This window comes from Cupressus sempervirens, chromosome 9, assembly GCF_028749045.1.
Source record: "Cupressus sempervirens isolate cs-2001-9-10 chromosome 9, ASM2874904v1, whole genome shotgun sequence".
Classification (NCBI taxonomy): domain Eukaryota; kingdom Viridiplantae; phylum Streptophyta; class Pinopsida; order Cupressales; family Cupressaceae; genus Cupressus; species Cupressus sempervirens.
Genome location: NC_143126.1, coordinates 47,787,454 through 47,802,877, shown reverse-complemented (window position 1 = coordinate 47,802,877; position 15,424 = coordinate 47,787,454). Strand labels below are relative to the sequence as shown.

General features: G+C 32.3%; 1 protein-coding gene across 1 annotated transcript in view; it reads left to right on the top strand.

The window, feature by feature from the left end:
• The first annotated feature begins 9,010 nt into the window (after window positions 1–9,010).
• Window positions 9,011–15,424, top strand: part of LOC149537548 (protein ROOT PRIMORDIUM DEFECTIVE 1-like) — a 59,636-nt gene continuing 53,222 nt past the window's right edge. Inside the window, exon 1 of the mRNA XM_089798951.1 lies at window positions 9,011–9,756. Coding sequence (XP_089655077.1) covers window positions 9,326–9,756 — 431 coding nt within the window. The 5' untranslated portion in view covers window positions 9,011–9,325. The remainder of the gene's footprint in view (window positions 9,757–15,424) is intronic.

Here is a 15,424-nt window from a genome sequence, read left to right as displayed (position 1 = left end):
TGATCTTGTTTGGAATTAGTTGTTCATGTGTTCTTTCAATGCCCTTTTCCCAAGGTATTTGACATATGTTTGGCTTTGAGTTTGATACTAATTTCTTTGTTGAGAATATTATTTGTGGCAAAATCTATTGTAGTAGTGTTCTCTCTTCATTTATTCTCTAGTGTCTATATAAGTTAAGGAATAATATAATAACATTTTTTAGTGTAAAGAAAGAACCCTTATTGAGTCTTTGAGGAGACTCATATGTGTTGGTATTGTTGTGTACGTAACAACCATATTCAAACTGAAGGAGGAACAATTTCGATAGTTCATATAGGAAGGTAAAGGATTGTTGACCAAGAAAGATCTCAAGTATGGATTTACCACCATAATGGAGAAAGAAAGAAGCATCCCTGTAGATAAATTTAATATCCCCCTTGCTTAACTTATACACATAAGATCTGTACGAAGGGTACTTGGAAGAAGCAATCAGTGGAATGGGATGATATGCCTAGGACATTCATGCCTTCCCCTGTGAGATTCACTACTTTAGAATCAAGTAAAGAAGGGGAGGAATAATCCATTTGGTTTATTATGTTAATAGGTATTTTGGATATATAAATTCTCCATGACAGCCTAATGGCTAAGTTTTGTTTCTTTTTTGTATGGTTGGTTAGTACTGATACCCTGTGACACTAAGTGTAAAACTCTTTTGTTCTCTTGATATGCAATAGTAATAATTATAAAAATTAAATTAAATTATTTTTCTAAAATAATAATAAGCAATTAATATTCTTTTCACATCTATGGTCTTTTAAACATGTAAAAATAGTATATTCACTTTTCTATCTTAAATGTAATTGATTCCACATGCGCATATATATTTAGCTACAACATGTTTTTTCATAATCTCTTAATCTCTCAAATAAATAAATGCCATTTATTTATTTATTTCATCTTTTTTATAAATGATAATTAATTTATTCTGTTTAATCTTTCCATAAATTTAATGACTCCAATTTTCTTCCAAAATATGTATTTATAACCAAATACTTTTTTTATACACTAGTATTGTATATTTCTAAAAATAGAAATTCATTTATCTTTTTATAAGACATGTATTTTCTTGTCTCTAAAGATACACATATTTTAAAAAGGTAAAATGTTTTCTTCAAATATTGAATTTGATATAATTTTCTTTTCATTGTAATATCTAGTTGGTCTTTGACTTTCAATTTGATTTAATTTTATAAATAATTTACAAATGAATTTTAATTCAAACTCCAAATTGAATGAATATTCATATTTTCAAATTCTTTTGCATGCAAGTTTTCTCAAGTAGATCTTGAGATTTTAATAAGTTTCATGTAATATTATTTTTGCTAATTTTAATACAAGAGTTTCTCGATTGAGTTTCCCTCACAATATTATATACAAGAACCATACATTTTCTACTTTTAATTTATCACAAATAATATAGGGGTTTGAGATGTATATAAAAATCACACTTTTCCAATCTACTCTTACTTTAATGTAGATTTTCTACAATTTTTTTGAATCAAGTTTTATTTCCGAAAATCCACAACATAATTCTTCATTCACAAATTAATATAATAAATCAATAATCATTTTGCAAACACCTAGGAAGACATGGAGTAGACAGATCTTTCAAATGGAATTCTACGATGGATTTTCAAACTCTACCTCCAAACAATAGTTGAAATCTAAAATAATCTATAAATACATGCACATCCAAATCTTCCAAAAACTTTCATCAGTTCTTTTGCTCTAATTCCAAATTTTCTCATCCAAAACTTATGTGCAGTGAAATGACCAAAGAAAACCTATAGTAAAGAGCCCTAACCCTACTTAGATTTTAAACCTCTAATTTTAATAAAAAGCCATAATTGTTATTAAATAATAAACATTTTAATTTATTTAATCTTCCCGTACACTTTTTAATTAAAATATTTATTTGATTATCTTTTTCTCCACCTAATTATTTATGCAAAATATTTTTAAAAGTATATATTATTACTTTAATCAACAATAATAATAATTAAAGTCTATTATTTAAATGCAACTTTAATTTAATCATTATTATTTGAATAGTTACAACGAATCAATATTAAATCTTTAATATTTTAAATTTTTTAATTCAATTTCTCAAATCAAACTTTTAAATTATCTCTTTTAAATTGAAGCACATATTTAATAGATTTTTCAATTAATTGAATATCATCATATTTTAATATTTTATTTTTTAATCAAGTAATATTTGATAATTTTAATATCATAAGATTAATCCCAAAGTCATAATTAAATTAGTTACTAATTAAATCACATAGCCAAAGTCACATAGAGACAATATAGGCATGACCAACCAAAACCAAAAGTAAATAACACATGCAAAGATAAACTAAAAGTTTAAAAAAGGTAGACAATCAAATAAATATCATCCTTCTTAGGACAATTAATTAGGATATGGCTAGGATTGGACCTAAATATATTTCCCCATTCATACCATTCGAGTTATTGTGATAGAGCACGCTCATCTTGACAATTCATGGAAGGTGATGCCCAATACCTACAAACCTATATAAAAGAAGAGCATGTACATGTACATATATCTAAGCTAAATAAGCAATGATAGAGAGTGGTGCATTGTGTAGATCCCGACTAGCAGGTGGTCCTGTGACTCCCTCTCTCCACCATATCATGCACATCAAATAGAAATGAAAAACAAACACACACACACACTATACACATGCAAGTATGGAGTAAGTATAATAACAAATCTTGACTATAATAATATCATATTCTAACATGAACATCTCATTATCATGGGGATATAATAAACATCTTTCAAATGCATGTCATATGGCATCATCATGAAAGAATTTTATTAACTAAGAGTAATTAAAACATCATCATTGCAAGTAGGCAATCATTACTAGCTGACATATTCAATTTCTTAATATATCAAAGTATTATGTTTCAATAGTCAATTGAGGACTAGCATATCCACAAAAGATTTATATAGAACTTCAACAAGTAAGTCTACAATGATAGCAAAGAAGGATTATCACACAATATTATATATTTATATTTATTATTATTACATAATTATATCCTATATTTATTATTATATACTTATATTTGTTAATGAGTATACATTATACTATTATTATATATTTAACTATTATTATATATTTAAAGACAAAGGTATATACAAAGAACAAGTATATGAGAGATAAATATAATAAATACAAAGGAAAAGAGAGACAAATTAAAAAAATAAACTCAACTTTTAATCACTTAATTCATAGTAACAATGTAAGGATAGTTTGTGTAGAAATTCGTACTTAGGATATCATGCCTTTATTCTCACACTCTCTATTAGTTTTTATCCATGTCTTTCTCTACCTTGTGTGTCTTTCTATTCTCACATTTCTTTCTTTCTCATAAAGACAACTTGAACAACTAAAGATGATTATAAATAACAATAAGAAGTGTCACCTTGATTAGCCAATAAGCTATTATAGGTGGGGATTTCACCCAAAACTTGTGTGATGTTGAAACTGCTTACTATTCAACATTGGGAACTACTTGTCCATCAATGATTTATTTGATTTGATATAATGTGATGTGATATTCAAATAAAATAAAATATGGTATTTCATCAAATCAAATCTTCGATCAAATCAAAATCAAACTACTAATCAAACCTCTGATCAAACCAAAATTGAACTATGACCAACTATTTTGTCTACCATTGGGCTTTCTCCATAGTTGTTGTAGTGCAGGCACAACTTTAAGGTTCATTGCAGAGTGCACAACATTTGTTTCATACCTGATCTACAACTTGGCCTTAATTGATCATTGGGTTTAGTCACGGGACGAATGGCTCATTGCGAGCAATACCAATTCCCTCCTCTTCAATTTTGACATTGACGATTTTACTAGAGTTTGAGTTGTTCATCTTGTGGGTAGAATTGCAAGTTATTGGGGGGCTTTGATCAAAGACACATGAATTGGGTGGTTTGATTAGGAGGGAAAACCATTTGCATTGCACATGCAATGGAGTGCAATCACAATAACTTTGGCTAGTTGTTCTGCCAAATTAACAACTTTTTTTGGGAAAATATTCCTTTTCGTGCTATGGAATGCTATTAATGTGTGCAAGGACCATTTAGGTGGGTTGGCCGCTATACCTGCTTATTGCTCGACTATTGAGCCCTGGGTTGTGGTTATTTGTTGACTAGTAAAATGGGCTTAGTTTAATTGTGTGCTACATTTTCTCTAACCAGGTTAAATAAAAGATTCCATAAGTTGGTATATGATATATATTACAAGTATGCCAACCAAAATTAAAAATCAGAAATCAATTCATATTGAACATAACATCCTGCATAGTGCTTAACTTTTCATCTTTGAAAGGGTTCTTATAAATGTAGGAAGATTTGTAAAAATACAGTAGTGTTCTTATCAGGGGCAAGAAAATAAACATCTACACATTGTTAAATGGCTCACATCTATGATTTTGTCCTTGCATGGTTTTGTTTTATTTATAGGCTCATATATGAAAACTCTATGAACTATTATGTTCATATGGTCTGGTTGGTGAGGATAATTTTTTCTTTGCTACTATTCTACATTGTTTTTTTAGTTATAGAGAAAGATTTACATCAATTCCTACCAATTTGTTTCTCCTTCCCATTACTTAAGATGCAATTTTTTGTTGTTGCTCCAACCAGACTGTTTTATATATGTTGTCTTATTGTTCTTGAGTTCCTACTATTAAGGGTGGAGACCCTTTCAAAACCTTTATTTTACCTTGAACAAAAAACATGGTTTCAAATTTATCTTCAAAAGTATTGAAGCTTGTTCCTTACTCCATATAACTACCATTGATCAAAATGTTGGACTGAAATTTCTCATCAAAAGTACATTTAAAATGTATTCCATATAATTACCATTAAATTGTTGTAAATTTCTTTTCAAAATTATATTATTTCTTATTCCATATAATTAAATTTAAAATGTTACTTTAGCATGATCTTGTTGTAATAAGTTTCATTTTTCAATGGTAAATGGATCTACTTAGTAAATTGGAAAGGTCATTTGTTGCCAGGCTACATCCCGAAGTGACTTTATATTGTCCCATGGGGTTTGCAACAAGTTCTAATGTAGTTGATAGAGATACAAAAGACCTCCAATTTATGTTACAAAGAATGGTAAGTTGCCTTTATGAATCAAACTACAAAGTTTGTGTTTGAATCCAAAGATTTTGCTGTACTTGAATTGTACTTTATAACCTATTGATAATAACTAGGAATGGATGATGATGATTCTCAAATTGCATCCTTAGAAGTAGTCTATGATAAAAATGAGTAAACTACTTCAAAGGCTAAATCACATCACATATTTGGCGGCCCCACTAAACAAAGAAAATAAGCCATTTTCCTTAGACTAAAAAGAATAGTCTTATTACTATAGAATATCGTATGCTATGAATATGATGAAAATGGAATTGTGTACGAAAATAACTATCAGTAAATATATAAGAAACATGTATGGCATTACAAATACTCTTGCAGTTTCAGCTGTAAATAATAGGTGTTAAGTATGGTGAAGATTCTTTGTAGATTTAAACAAATTGTTACCCAATGAACATAAAATTTGAAAAAACAATACAAAATTTTTATATTATTTTTTAATATAAAAATCAATTTCAATAATCATAAAAATGATAAGACATTCCTAGCAAATTGTTTATATATTGTTCATGTCATTGATATATAGAATAATAATACTCTACAACTTTTGCCATTATCCTCCTACCTTGTTAAAAGAAGACTTTATTTAACAATACTTTAATTGTTATTCTACAGGTCTTTAGTTACAATATCAATTTCAATTCATTATAATTTTTAATGAAATTGTGTTTAGTACATTCTCTCTGTTTAGTCCATTCTCTAATAAAATGGAAAGAGTCAACATTAGAGTAGTATATAATCAATTTTATTATAACATTGAAAGAGTCGACACTACAGTAGTATATGATTAATTTTATTATAACATTGAGATGTAAGAATATAACTGTCAATCTTTGTGTTTTACCAAGTTCATTTTTACTTAATTTATTTTTATTATATAGACAAAATCAATAAAGTAAAAGAAGCTAAAGCTAGTGTAATAGTAATATAACCGTGGAAAATGAATTAGAGTGAATTAGAGCATTCTCATAACTGAAGCTACTTTTTATTATTACAATAAAATATTCAATAATAGGGAAAAATTGAAATTTGTTACATATAATAAACAATAAACAACCATGAAACTTCATCCATGAAACCAATCTTGGAAGGACCGTATTTGGAAGGAGAGTAAATAAACAACCGTGAAACTTCATCCATGAAATCAGTCTTGGAAGGACCGTCTTTGGAAGGAAAGTCTTTGGAATCAACAAACCCATACTACCGTTGATTGAAAATAAACACTACACAACTATGAAACCAGTCTTTGGAATCAATTGATCCATACAACCTTGATTGATTGAAAATCTTGTCCTTTTTAATCTAACATAACTCCTACCATAATCAAATTCTACTATAGTTATGCACTTGGTAGGAACTATGTTGCCCTGCAACTCTTGTTTACCTAAGGATAGGCTTTCAATTGCCATAAATAGCATAGTGTTTATATGGTATTTTGGAAGGCCAGTGATCAAGGGTTCCATTCTTGTCGGCTTCCATTCTCTATTTGGCGACTTTTTTGTTTTAAAAACAAACTCCCTCCAAAATTTAGTAAATGTCATGTGTGGCATAGCGATTAAGGAGGATGGTGTTAGATATGGAGGTTGGGGTGTGAAATCTCCTCAACATATTTTTACCACCTGATTCCCAATGTGCCATGTCACCATGCTGACTAGAATGGTCACCAGAATCCATATCTTTACTTAGACTTCAAATTGTCATAATTTTCACATCTGCTCTCTGATTTCGATGAAACGAATGCCATTGGAAAGCTCTCAGCGAGTTCTTCAATTTGAAATCCATTGTTAAAGACTTTTGAGATGATCAAATTTTCACCTTTTTATGGCCTCTGTTCTCAATAACTTTGTCATTTGGACTCCAATTTTTCTCTTTCAAGTCGCATTGGAGTTAGAATTTTGAACACTTCGTAATGATGTCAATTCTTGGAGCATTAGGGATATTTTAATTTCCACTAATTTTTACCCTCTGGATCAATATCACTAGTTGTTGTATTTTGTAAGCAATCAAACTTTTTAATGGATACTCATAGCCTTGTAATGTATACATATAATGCAGGAAATTGTGTACTACAAATAGATCACTTAGGACCATATAAAGCATTTTATATTATGATAGAATGGAGTTATTCCTTGCCATCTGATAGTGACAAGTCATATTAGTATGAAACAATTTTTAAAATATTGGTTTAAAAACATGTAAATGTATGCCAATAAATAGCAAAGAGAGGAAAAAGAAAATGAGAGTCAAGCTAAGTGGAGTCTAAAAGATTGGATTTCTTCATAACGCTTGTTGAACGACCTATGAAGGCATCTCAAAAAATTAGATACGTTCCTTAAAAATCTGCAAGGGACTCGTGGTGGTAGCTTGACCAAATTTATGCAAACATTGCATGAGAGAATGAATGCCCTTCAAGCTCACAAGATATTGCATTGCAATCTAATTGTGGATGTTAAATGAGATGCTCAGCTTCTATGTAATGTGAAGATGGATATTAGAACTTTCTTGGAACCCTCTCCATTTCTTTCATCTATTTGCGATGTTCTTGCACTTTGTCAATCAAAGGACCAAGTGGTAAACATTGGTGTGGAGTAGGGGATGTCTTAGCTTCTTGTCATAATTTGTGAGTTGGGTAGCGATATTTTGTTTATCTTTTCTTGCACCATTTTTTCTTTTTTAATTTATAAATTGTAATCATATAGTCAATGTGTAGTTCATATGAATCATTTAGCATGTATCAATCAACTATGACAACACACTATTATCCACTGTTAATTCATTAAAAAAATTATTCTTGGTTGGATACCAAGACCATGTGGGTGAAATAGTGAAAGCACAATACTTAATTATCTTTTGAAATGGATTTACAATATTCCTAAATACATTAACCCATTATTGAAATATTACTATATTTATTTATTATTCCTTTGTGTTTTCTAACAACTTTGTTTAAAGTTCTAATTTTCCATTCAATCATTACCTACTTCTCCAATTGTGCAATCCCTAGATATTATTTATTATTCCTTTGAATTTTCTATCAACGTTGTTTAAATTTCCAATTCTCCATTCAATCATTACCTAATTCTCCAATTGTGCATTCCTGACGAAATTTTAACACAATTTGTATGTCATCTAATTGTTCTTATAAGAAAAAAAAGAAGATAAACTTGAAGATATTGCCTTCAAAATTATTTGAATATTAGCAATAGCTAATATAAAAAGAAAAATAGTCAAATACAATTTATCCGAAAGCTTAAGAATAATCACCTCAAATGGACCAAGGGTAGCTAAGGATGTAACCACCAAATTACTTGCAACCTAAAAGAAGGCAACTACACACTTTATTTAAATGATGCACTTAATCACCTTTATCATTTATTTGTATACATTTGTGACTATAGTTTCTCAGCGGGAGGATAGATTATCACGATGATTTCAATCCTTTTAATGCCTCAAAATGTAAATCTTTATAAATCAAGCACAATTTCAAGTCAAAAAAAATAAACAAATACAACCATCCTACATAAATTCAATTTTGTTTCCCTATCAGCCTACCCATTGTACCTCCATACGTTTTAGTTTGCTGTTTAGACATTACCCTATAATGCACATTAATGTAGAATTGCTAAACAAAACAAAAGAGACTAATATCTCCGCACGCTTAATCACTTTTATCAAGCACAATTTTAAACCAAAAAAACCAAATAAATACAACCATCCTATATAAATTCAATTTTGTTTCCCTATCAGCCTACCCGTTGCCCCTCCATACGTTTTAGTTTGTTGTTTAGATATTACGCTGTAACACACATTAATGTAGAATTGCTAAACAAAACAAAAAAGACTAAAATCTCCGCTGGGAAAACAAATTCTGCCCAGATTTCCACGATGCGAGTTACGCTACTGATTGGAAGAAGTGAGCATACTGATAGAATTCAGTGATATGAGACGCCTCTGATGGCAAGTATGCAGCCGTGCTACAGAGCCCTGCCAAATCTCTGCCAAAAACAATCGTAGGACACCCTCGAGAGCAAAAACCCTAAGTCTCTCAAGAAAACACATTGAAAATTATGAACGTAATCATAAGAACCTGGAGAGGCATAGCCGTTGCTGAGAAAAGTAAGAGGAAAGAATGGCAATGGCAGGCGTGGCGGTTGAAGAGCAGCAACAAATCCAACATAAAAGTCCGGACGAAAGATCACGCTTTCGATGACTACATGGAAGTGTGCAAAAAGGTACGAAAAGTGGTGAAATTCCAGAGCATAATTTTGTCGGAACCAGAGCAGTCCATCTGCGTGGCCAGGCTGGACACGCTTGGGCGTCGCTTGGGTCTCAAAATGTATGAGTCCGGCCGCTTCGTGCTTAAATACCCCCACATCTTTGAGGTTTTTGAGCACCCAGTTCAGCGACTCCTGTGGTGCAGGTTGACCCCCAAAGCGATGGAGCAGATCGAAGAGGAACGGGCTGCCTTGAATGCGCTCGAACGCGAGTCTGTTAGAAGGTTCGTTTTCTTTCTTCTCTGCATGACTATTTGCTCTGTGATTAAGGTTTTTGGTGTCGAATTTTGGGCCGATGTAGAATTAATATTGCATACATCATATGTATAGTCATGAGGACAGAGCAGAGAGATAGAGAGATAGAGTTATACATGGACTTTAAAGACTGAAAATAAAATTTATCAAACTTGTGATAAAATTTTGCTTGCAAGGGGTTGCAGGTGTTCGAATTTTTCAACATGGAATTACCACCAATTGCGAGCATCCTTCTTTAGCTTATTACAAATGCCCTTAGTACTTTGACCATTTAAGTTACATATGCAATGAACTCACTCGTGACTGTATCTTGCAAATTAGGATCCAGGAAGTGTCTACAAAATATTGCCCTGCATCCGTCAACATCTTCAAATCTCTATATGGACCAACCTTTGTTGGCAGAAAAAAATCTGAGCACTATATTAATTTGGACTGAATGTAGTGGCAAAAAGATGTAGTGGGGTGGTCATTGTGTTCCATCTGTCTTTAATAATTGTGCACTTGTTTGAAGAAGATTTCTTTAACGTCTTGCTCATTTCTTTAACGTCTTGCTCTTTTGCATTCATGATGATCTTCATCTTAAAAATCATTGAGTTGATGGCATCATTTGTTTCTCCGAAGCAATGATCATCCACTTAATATTTGTTGCCCTCTTGATGTTACCCTCCATATGGATACATTTTGGCTAGTCACCACATTAGTAAGTACTTCTTAAACATTCGCAAGTTGTCTAAAGACAATTATTTTAGGAAAAAGTATGCCTCAACAACTTGATCAAAACTAAAAGAAAGAAGAATTAGAATATACAATGAAATTAGGATAAGTCAAAAAATAAATAAAAATTGAAGCAACTAAAGTGAAACTAAAATATAAATTCTTACACTACTTTACTTACCTTCAATAGTTTAATTGAATGATGTAAAAGTACCTTGTGACATTTTGTTGCTGGTGATGAATAGTTGGAAGCGAATATGGATCTAAATAATTTCAAAAATAAAAGGCAGATAATTTCAACCAAAAAAATTATAATTTTTAAATTTTTTTTTTAGAGTATTGCCTCTGATACCAAATTACAAAGTAATTGGTAAATATTTGCTTGTTATTAACAGTGATTAAGAGATCAATTTATACAAGAGACTGAACGATGTTTCCTTAAGAAACAGTCATAAAGAAGAGAAACATTTTATTCTAGAAACATAAAACTAAATATTAGAAACATTCTAATATTTACAGAAGATTACAATAGATAACCATTAGATACTAAACAGAGATAATAGAAACTATCTATTATTGTAATAATTAGGCCTTTGGGAGCTGCTTCTTTTAGACTGCCCTTTAACAATGAGTGTTGACCACTAAATTTACTGCCCTGTCCAGCTATGTTTCCTCAAAAAGAGTACCTAAATTGCATGTTTCTATTATATCCCGATAGCTGGAGTGGATGTCATTGTATGCTGGGCATTCCATCAGAAAGTGTCGTTTGGTCTCCACCACTCCCATGTTGCAAAAAGACATACCCTTTTCTCTCGTTCTTCCTTGGGTATCGTCCATCTACCCATTTCACATCTTAAATAATGAGAGCTCATCCTAAGTTGCGCTATGAGCATTTTAGCTCTCCATTTGATATTTGCTCCTATGTATGCTTTCTCCTCGTGAGCATGCGTTGGGTTAAATTCTTTAATATAAATCTTTTTTGCGTTCAATTTGTTTTTGACCATATGCAACTCCTGATTTTTTTAAAATTCTAGCATTGCCATTCAGACATTCATGCATGCTAACATTACATTTTTCCATCCATTTAACATTTGTCTTCATCCACATGTTCGTTCTTCTCTCCAACCTTTCTTCCACGATCAACTTAGGCCAATGATGATTTTCCATACTTTGGGCATTTAAATATCATAATCACCGAATCATTGCTGAGGCCTCTAAAGGGAAGATGCCAGTTTTCACCAATAGGATCTCATAGGGAACTGTTGTTTTAAATTTTGAGACTGCTGATGATTAAATGCTTTTGGATTCTTTCTACTTGTCTCCATTTCTAATCAGACATTGTGCTTCCCCAAATCTCACAACCATTGAGGATCACTGGGCTAACTAACAAGCCAAAGAGCACCTTTTTGGTTTTCCAATCCCATAATTCCACATTCCTACATCTATTTTGTAAAGAGTATACCGCTTTCCATCTTCCTTGAATTCTTTTTGCTCTACATGTTTCCCAACTAAGTTTTGTTGAAGTTGATTCCAAGGTACTTGTTCTTGTCCACAATCTCCAATGGGCTGTTTTTAAAAAGGAAAGTGTTTTGCTACCTCTTGTTTCTCTTCAAAGAGAAAATCATCACTTTGGTTTTGCTAGTGTTCACTTGCATCCTGAGTAGCTGACAGAAGGCCTCAAGTGGCTTCAAGAGTTTCCTCAAACCATCCGTTGTTTTAGCAATAAAAATGAGGTCATCTGCATAAAGAAGTAGCTTAAGCACATACTTAACTAGTTGAACCCCATCGCCATTGTTCTTGTCTAAACATTCTTCTAATTTATTAATATATAACCCAAAAAAGGTTGGTGAGATGGGGCATCCCTGTTGGACACTGATATAACTGCTATATGTCTCTGACATCCCCTTCCGTAGTTCTGATTTTAGTAATGACCTGCTCATATACTTTGTGTTGCAGCTCTAAGTTCAGTAGGAATTTTCAACTCTTCCATTCTAAGCCAAAGTTTGTCACGTGGAATTGTGTCAAAGGCTTTTCTAAAATCAACAAAGTAGCAAAAGGCCTCCTTACCCTTTGTGTTCCAAATTTTTTCAAACAAGAATCTTAGTGTAACCCCATGGTCAATAGGGGATTGTTTAGGTCTGAACCTTGCCTGTCCCTTAGCTCTTTTACCTTTCATTCGACTTGCTTGTTGATCTTGTGTTCCACCATGCTACCAAAGAGTTTTCCCAATAAGTTGTTAATCATACTAGTGTGATAATTTGATGGATTATTTATGTCACCACTTTTGTGGAGAGGGATAACTATGCTAGTTATCTAGCTTTCAGGGAACCCCTCCTAATTGACATCATCAAAGATGCGATAAATATGAGGAGTCAAGATATTGCTGTCTCATTTTAAATGTTGAGCTTTCAGCCCATCAATGTCTTGGGCCTTTGCCCCCGTCAATTTCTTTATGTCTTGGAAGATGTCTTCAGTAGTAAAAGGTTTGTTTGTAGCCTTGATTATCGGAGGTCTATGCTTGTCCTTTAGGTGATTATATAACATCCTTGCATATTCAAGCCACTGGGGCCTTGTAATGTTGTTAACTATTTGTTTTCTGTTCTGTTGCAGTTCCTCCCAAAACTTCTTGGAGTTTTTCTTTCCTAAGGTGATCAACTCCAACCTTCTCATTCTCACATATGACTCTTTTACCAAATAGAATAAAGAGACTATAGACTAATGAACACATGGATGACTTGGAATAAACAACATTATGGACTTTCAAATCTACAAATGTTGAACTTTAACTTTTATTTTGATTTGCAGTGATGATTGCACAAAACACATGTGCAAAGAGCATACACAGAGTATAAGTTTTTACAGACTTAGTCATTGAAGACTCTAAGATACTCAAGACTCAAACACTTGATGTCCTCAAATGAGCTTACAAAGTTGTATTTATAGAGGTTATAGGAAGGGGCTAGAGGATATGGGATATTGAATAAACAACATAATGGACTTTCAAATCTACGTTTTTGAACTTTAACTTTGTTTTTGATTTGTAGTGATGATGGCACAAAACACGTGCAAAGAGCATACACAAAGTATAAGTTATTACAGACTTAGTCACTGAGGACTCTAAGACACTCAAGACTCAAACACTTGATGTCTTCAAATGAGCTTACAAGGTTGTAGTTATAGAGGTCATAGGTGTTAAAGTTTGTAGCTGCGATAGAGATCTTTATCTCTCGAAATCTGGACGTTATTACCATCATTGTCATCTTCAGCTGAAAAGGACACTTAAGTTTAATTTGTAATATTAAATGTGAATGACATGTCTCATTAACATGCATTGAGGCATGAATATTCGAAGAGTCATAATTAATTATAGGAGTTATGAGAATCTCAAAGAGACCTTCGGTTATAATGTGAAGAGTCTCTCCTATTGTTATATATTTCACTTCAAGTAAAGGATATTGTACACTTGAACGTTTTTATTATCAATAAAGATATATTTGTGTTGTGTGGCTGGGTTTTTCCCTTCATTCTCAAAGGGTTTTCCCAGGATAATTCTAGTGTTCTTTGTTTCAGTTTGCTCTCTTTCTTATTACTAATTGTCTTCATGGATTCCTAGGCTTTAGTTTTAACAATAGGAAGGGGCTAGAGGATATGGGATATTGACATGAAATCCGGAGAGCCTTGAGATTGAAAAAACAAGATATGGGTAGGATAAGAATAAGGACAAAAGATATCTTGTGGAAAGGATAAGGTAAGATAAGGACAAAAGATATTATGACAAGTGGCAAATGGATAAGGATAAATGGTCAATGTAAAAAAGGTAGGTGGTAGTGGTAGGTGTAAGCTCATGATCACATTTTTTAATTTTTTCTACTAGATTTTATTTGTCACTTTTTCCATACCTGTGAAGTGAGAACGACCCACTTAATACCTGTAAGTGGATACTGGGATGTTTTACATGGATATCATCCACAACACAGACAAACCCTTGTGCTAGTCATCATGATGGCAAGGAGGAATATCATACCACATGGTAGACGATGTCAATCCTTGCTTTTTACAAAAGCTAAAAGATTTACAGTATTAGTCAATATCATAGCTATACTGACCTGAGTCATAGGGAGTACCCCTCAATGCATTATGGATGTCATGATAACTTGGATTAAGGTCATACCACCAATAGAGATATTCTGCAGTTCAGTGTTACCATTGTACATGTTCTCCATTTGGATGATTAGCATCATACACTCAGATCTTATGAAGATAATGTAATGTTCGTACCCAAGTGGGGATACAACCTCCACAATGAAAGGTATTCTTTCATATAATAGTTTGGTGAGAAAAATACCTTGAGCACCATATTCATCAACAATCTTTCGGTTGAAATCATCATGTCCCCGTTGATCAACAAAACCAAAGATGCCAATATTTTCTATGATATCGTGTTACTGAGAAGTCTTGGTTCATAGCTGGTGCGTGCAAAAGTCCTCGAAACCATACAAGAATATATCATGAATCTAGAAATAGTCTGGATTACCCATTTCATAAAATTGGGGATTCTAAGGGATCATAAAAGTTAAATCCCAAGGTTCTTGCCAATTAGGGGCTACTAATTCTTCAAGGCGTGGATCACGATAAAATTGGCCTTTTAATTGAGAGGGCGCTTGATGCAAAGAAATTCCCTTTCCAAAAGAATTTGTTTGCAACTAAAACAAGAAGTGTGTGCTTTTTCTTGGATTGCATTGAGGTCATTATCCTTCATAGTGACCTACCACGCACAACCTTATTCGTTGACTCCTTGAAGAGCCCTTTCAAATTTTGTAGATCTGTTTGCAAATCAAATTTTGTAGATCTGTTTGGAAAACAAATTTTTGGTAAGCCGAAAATATATGAAATGCTTTAAATGTATTAACCACTGCCATAATT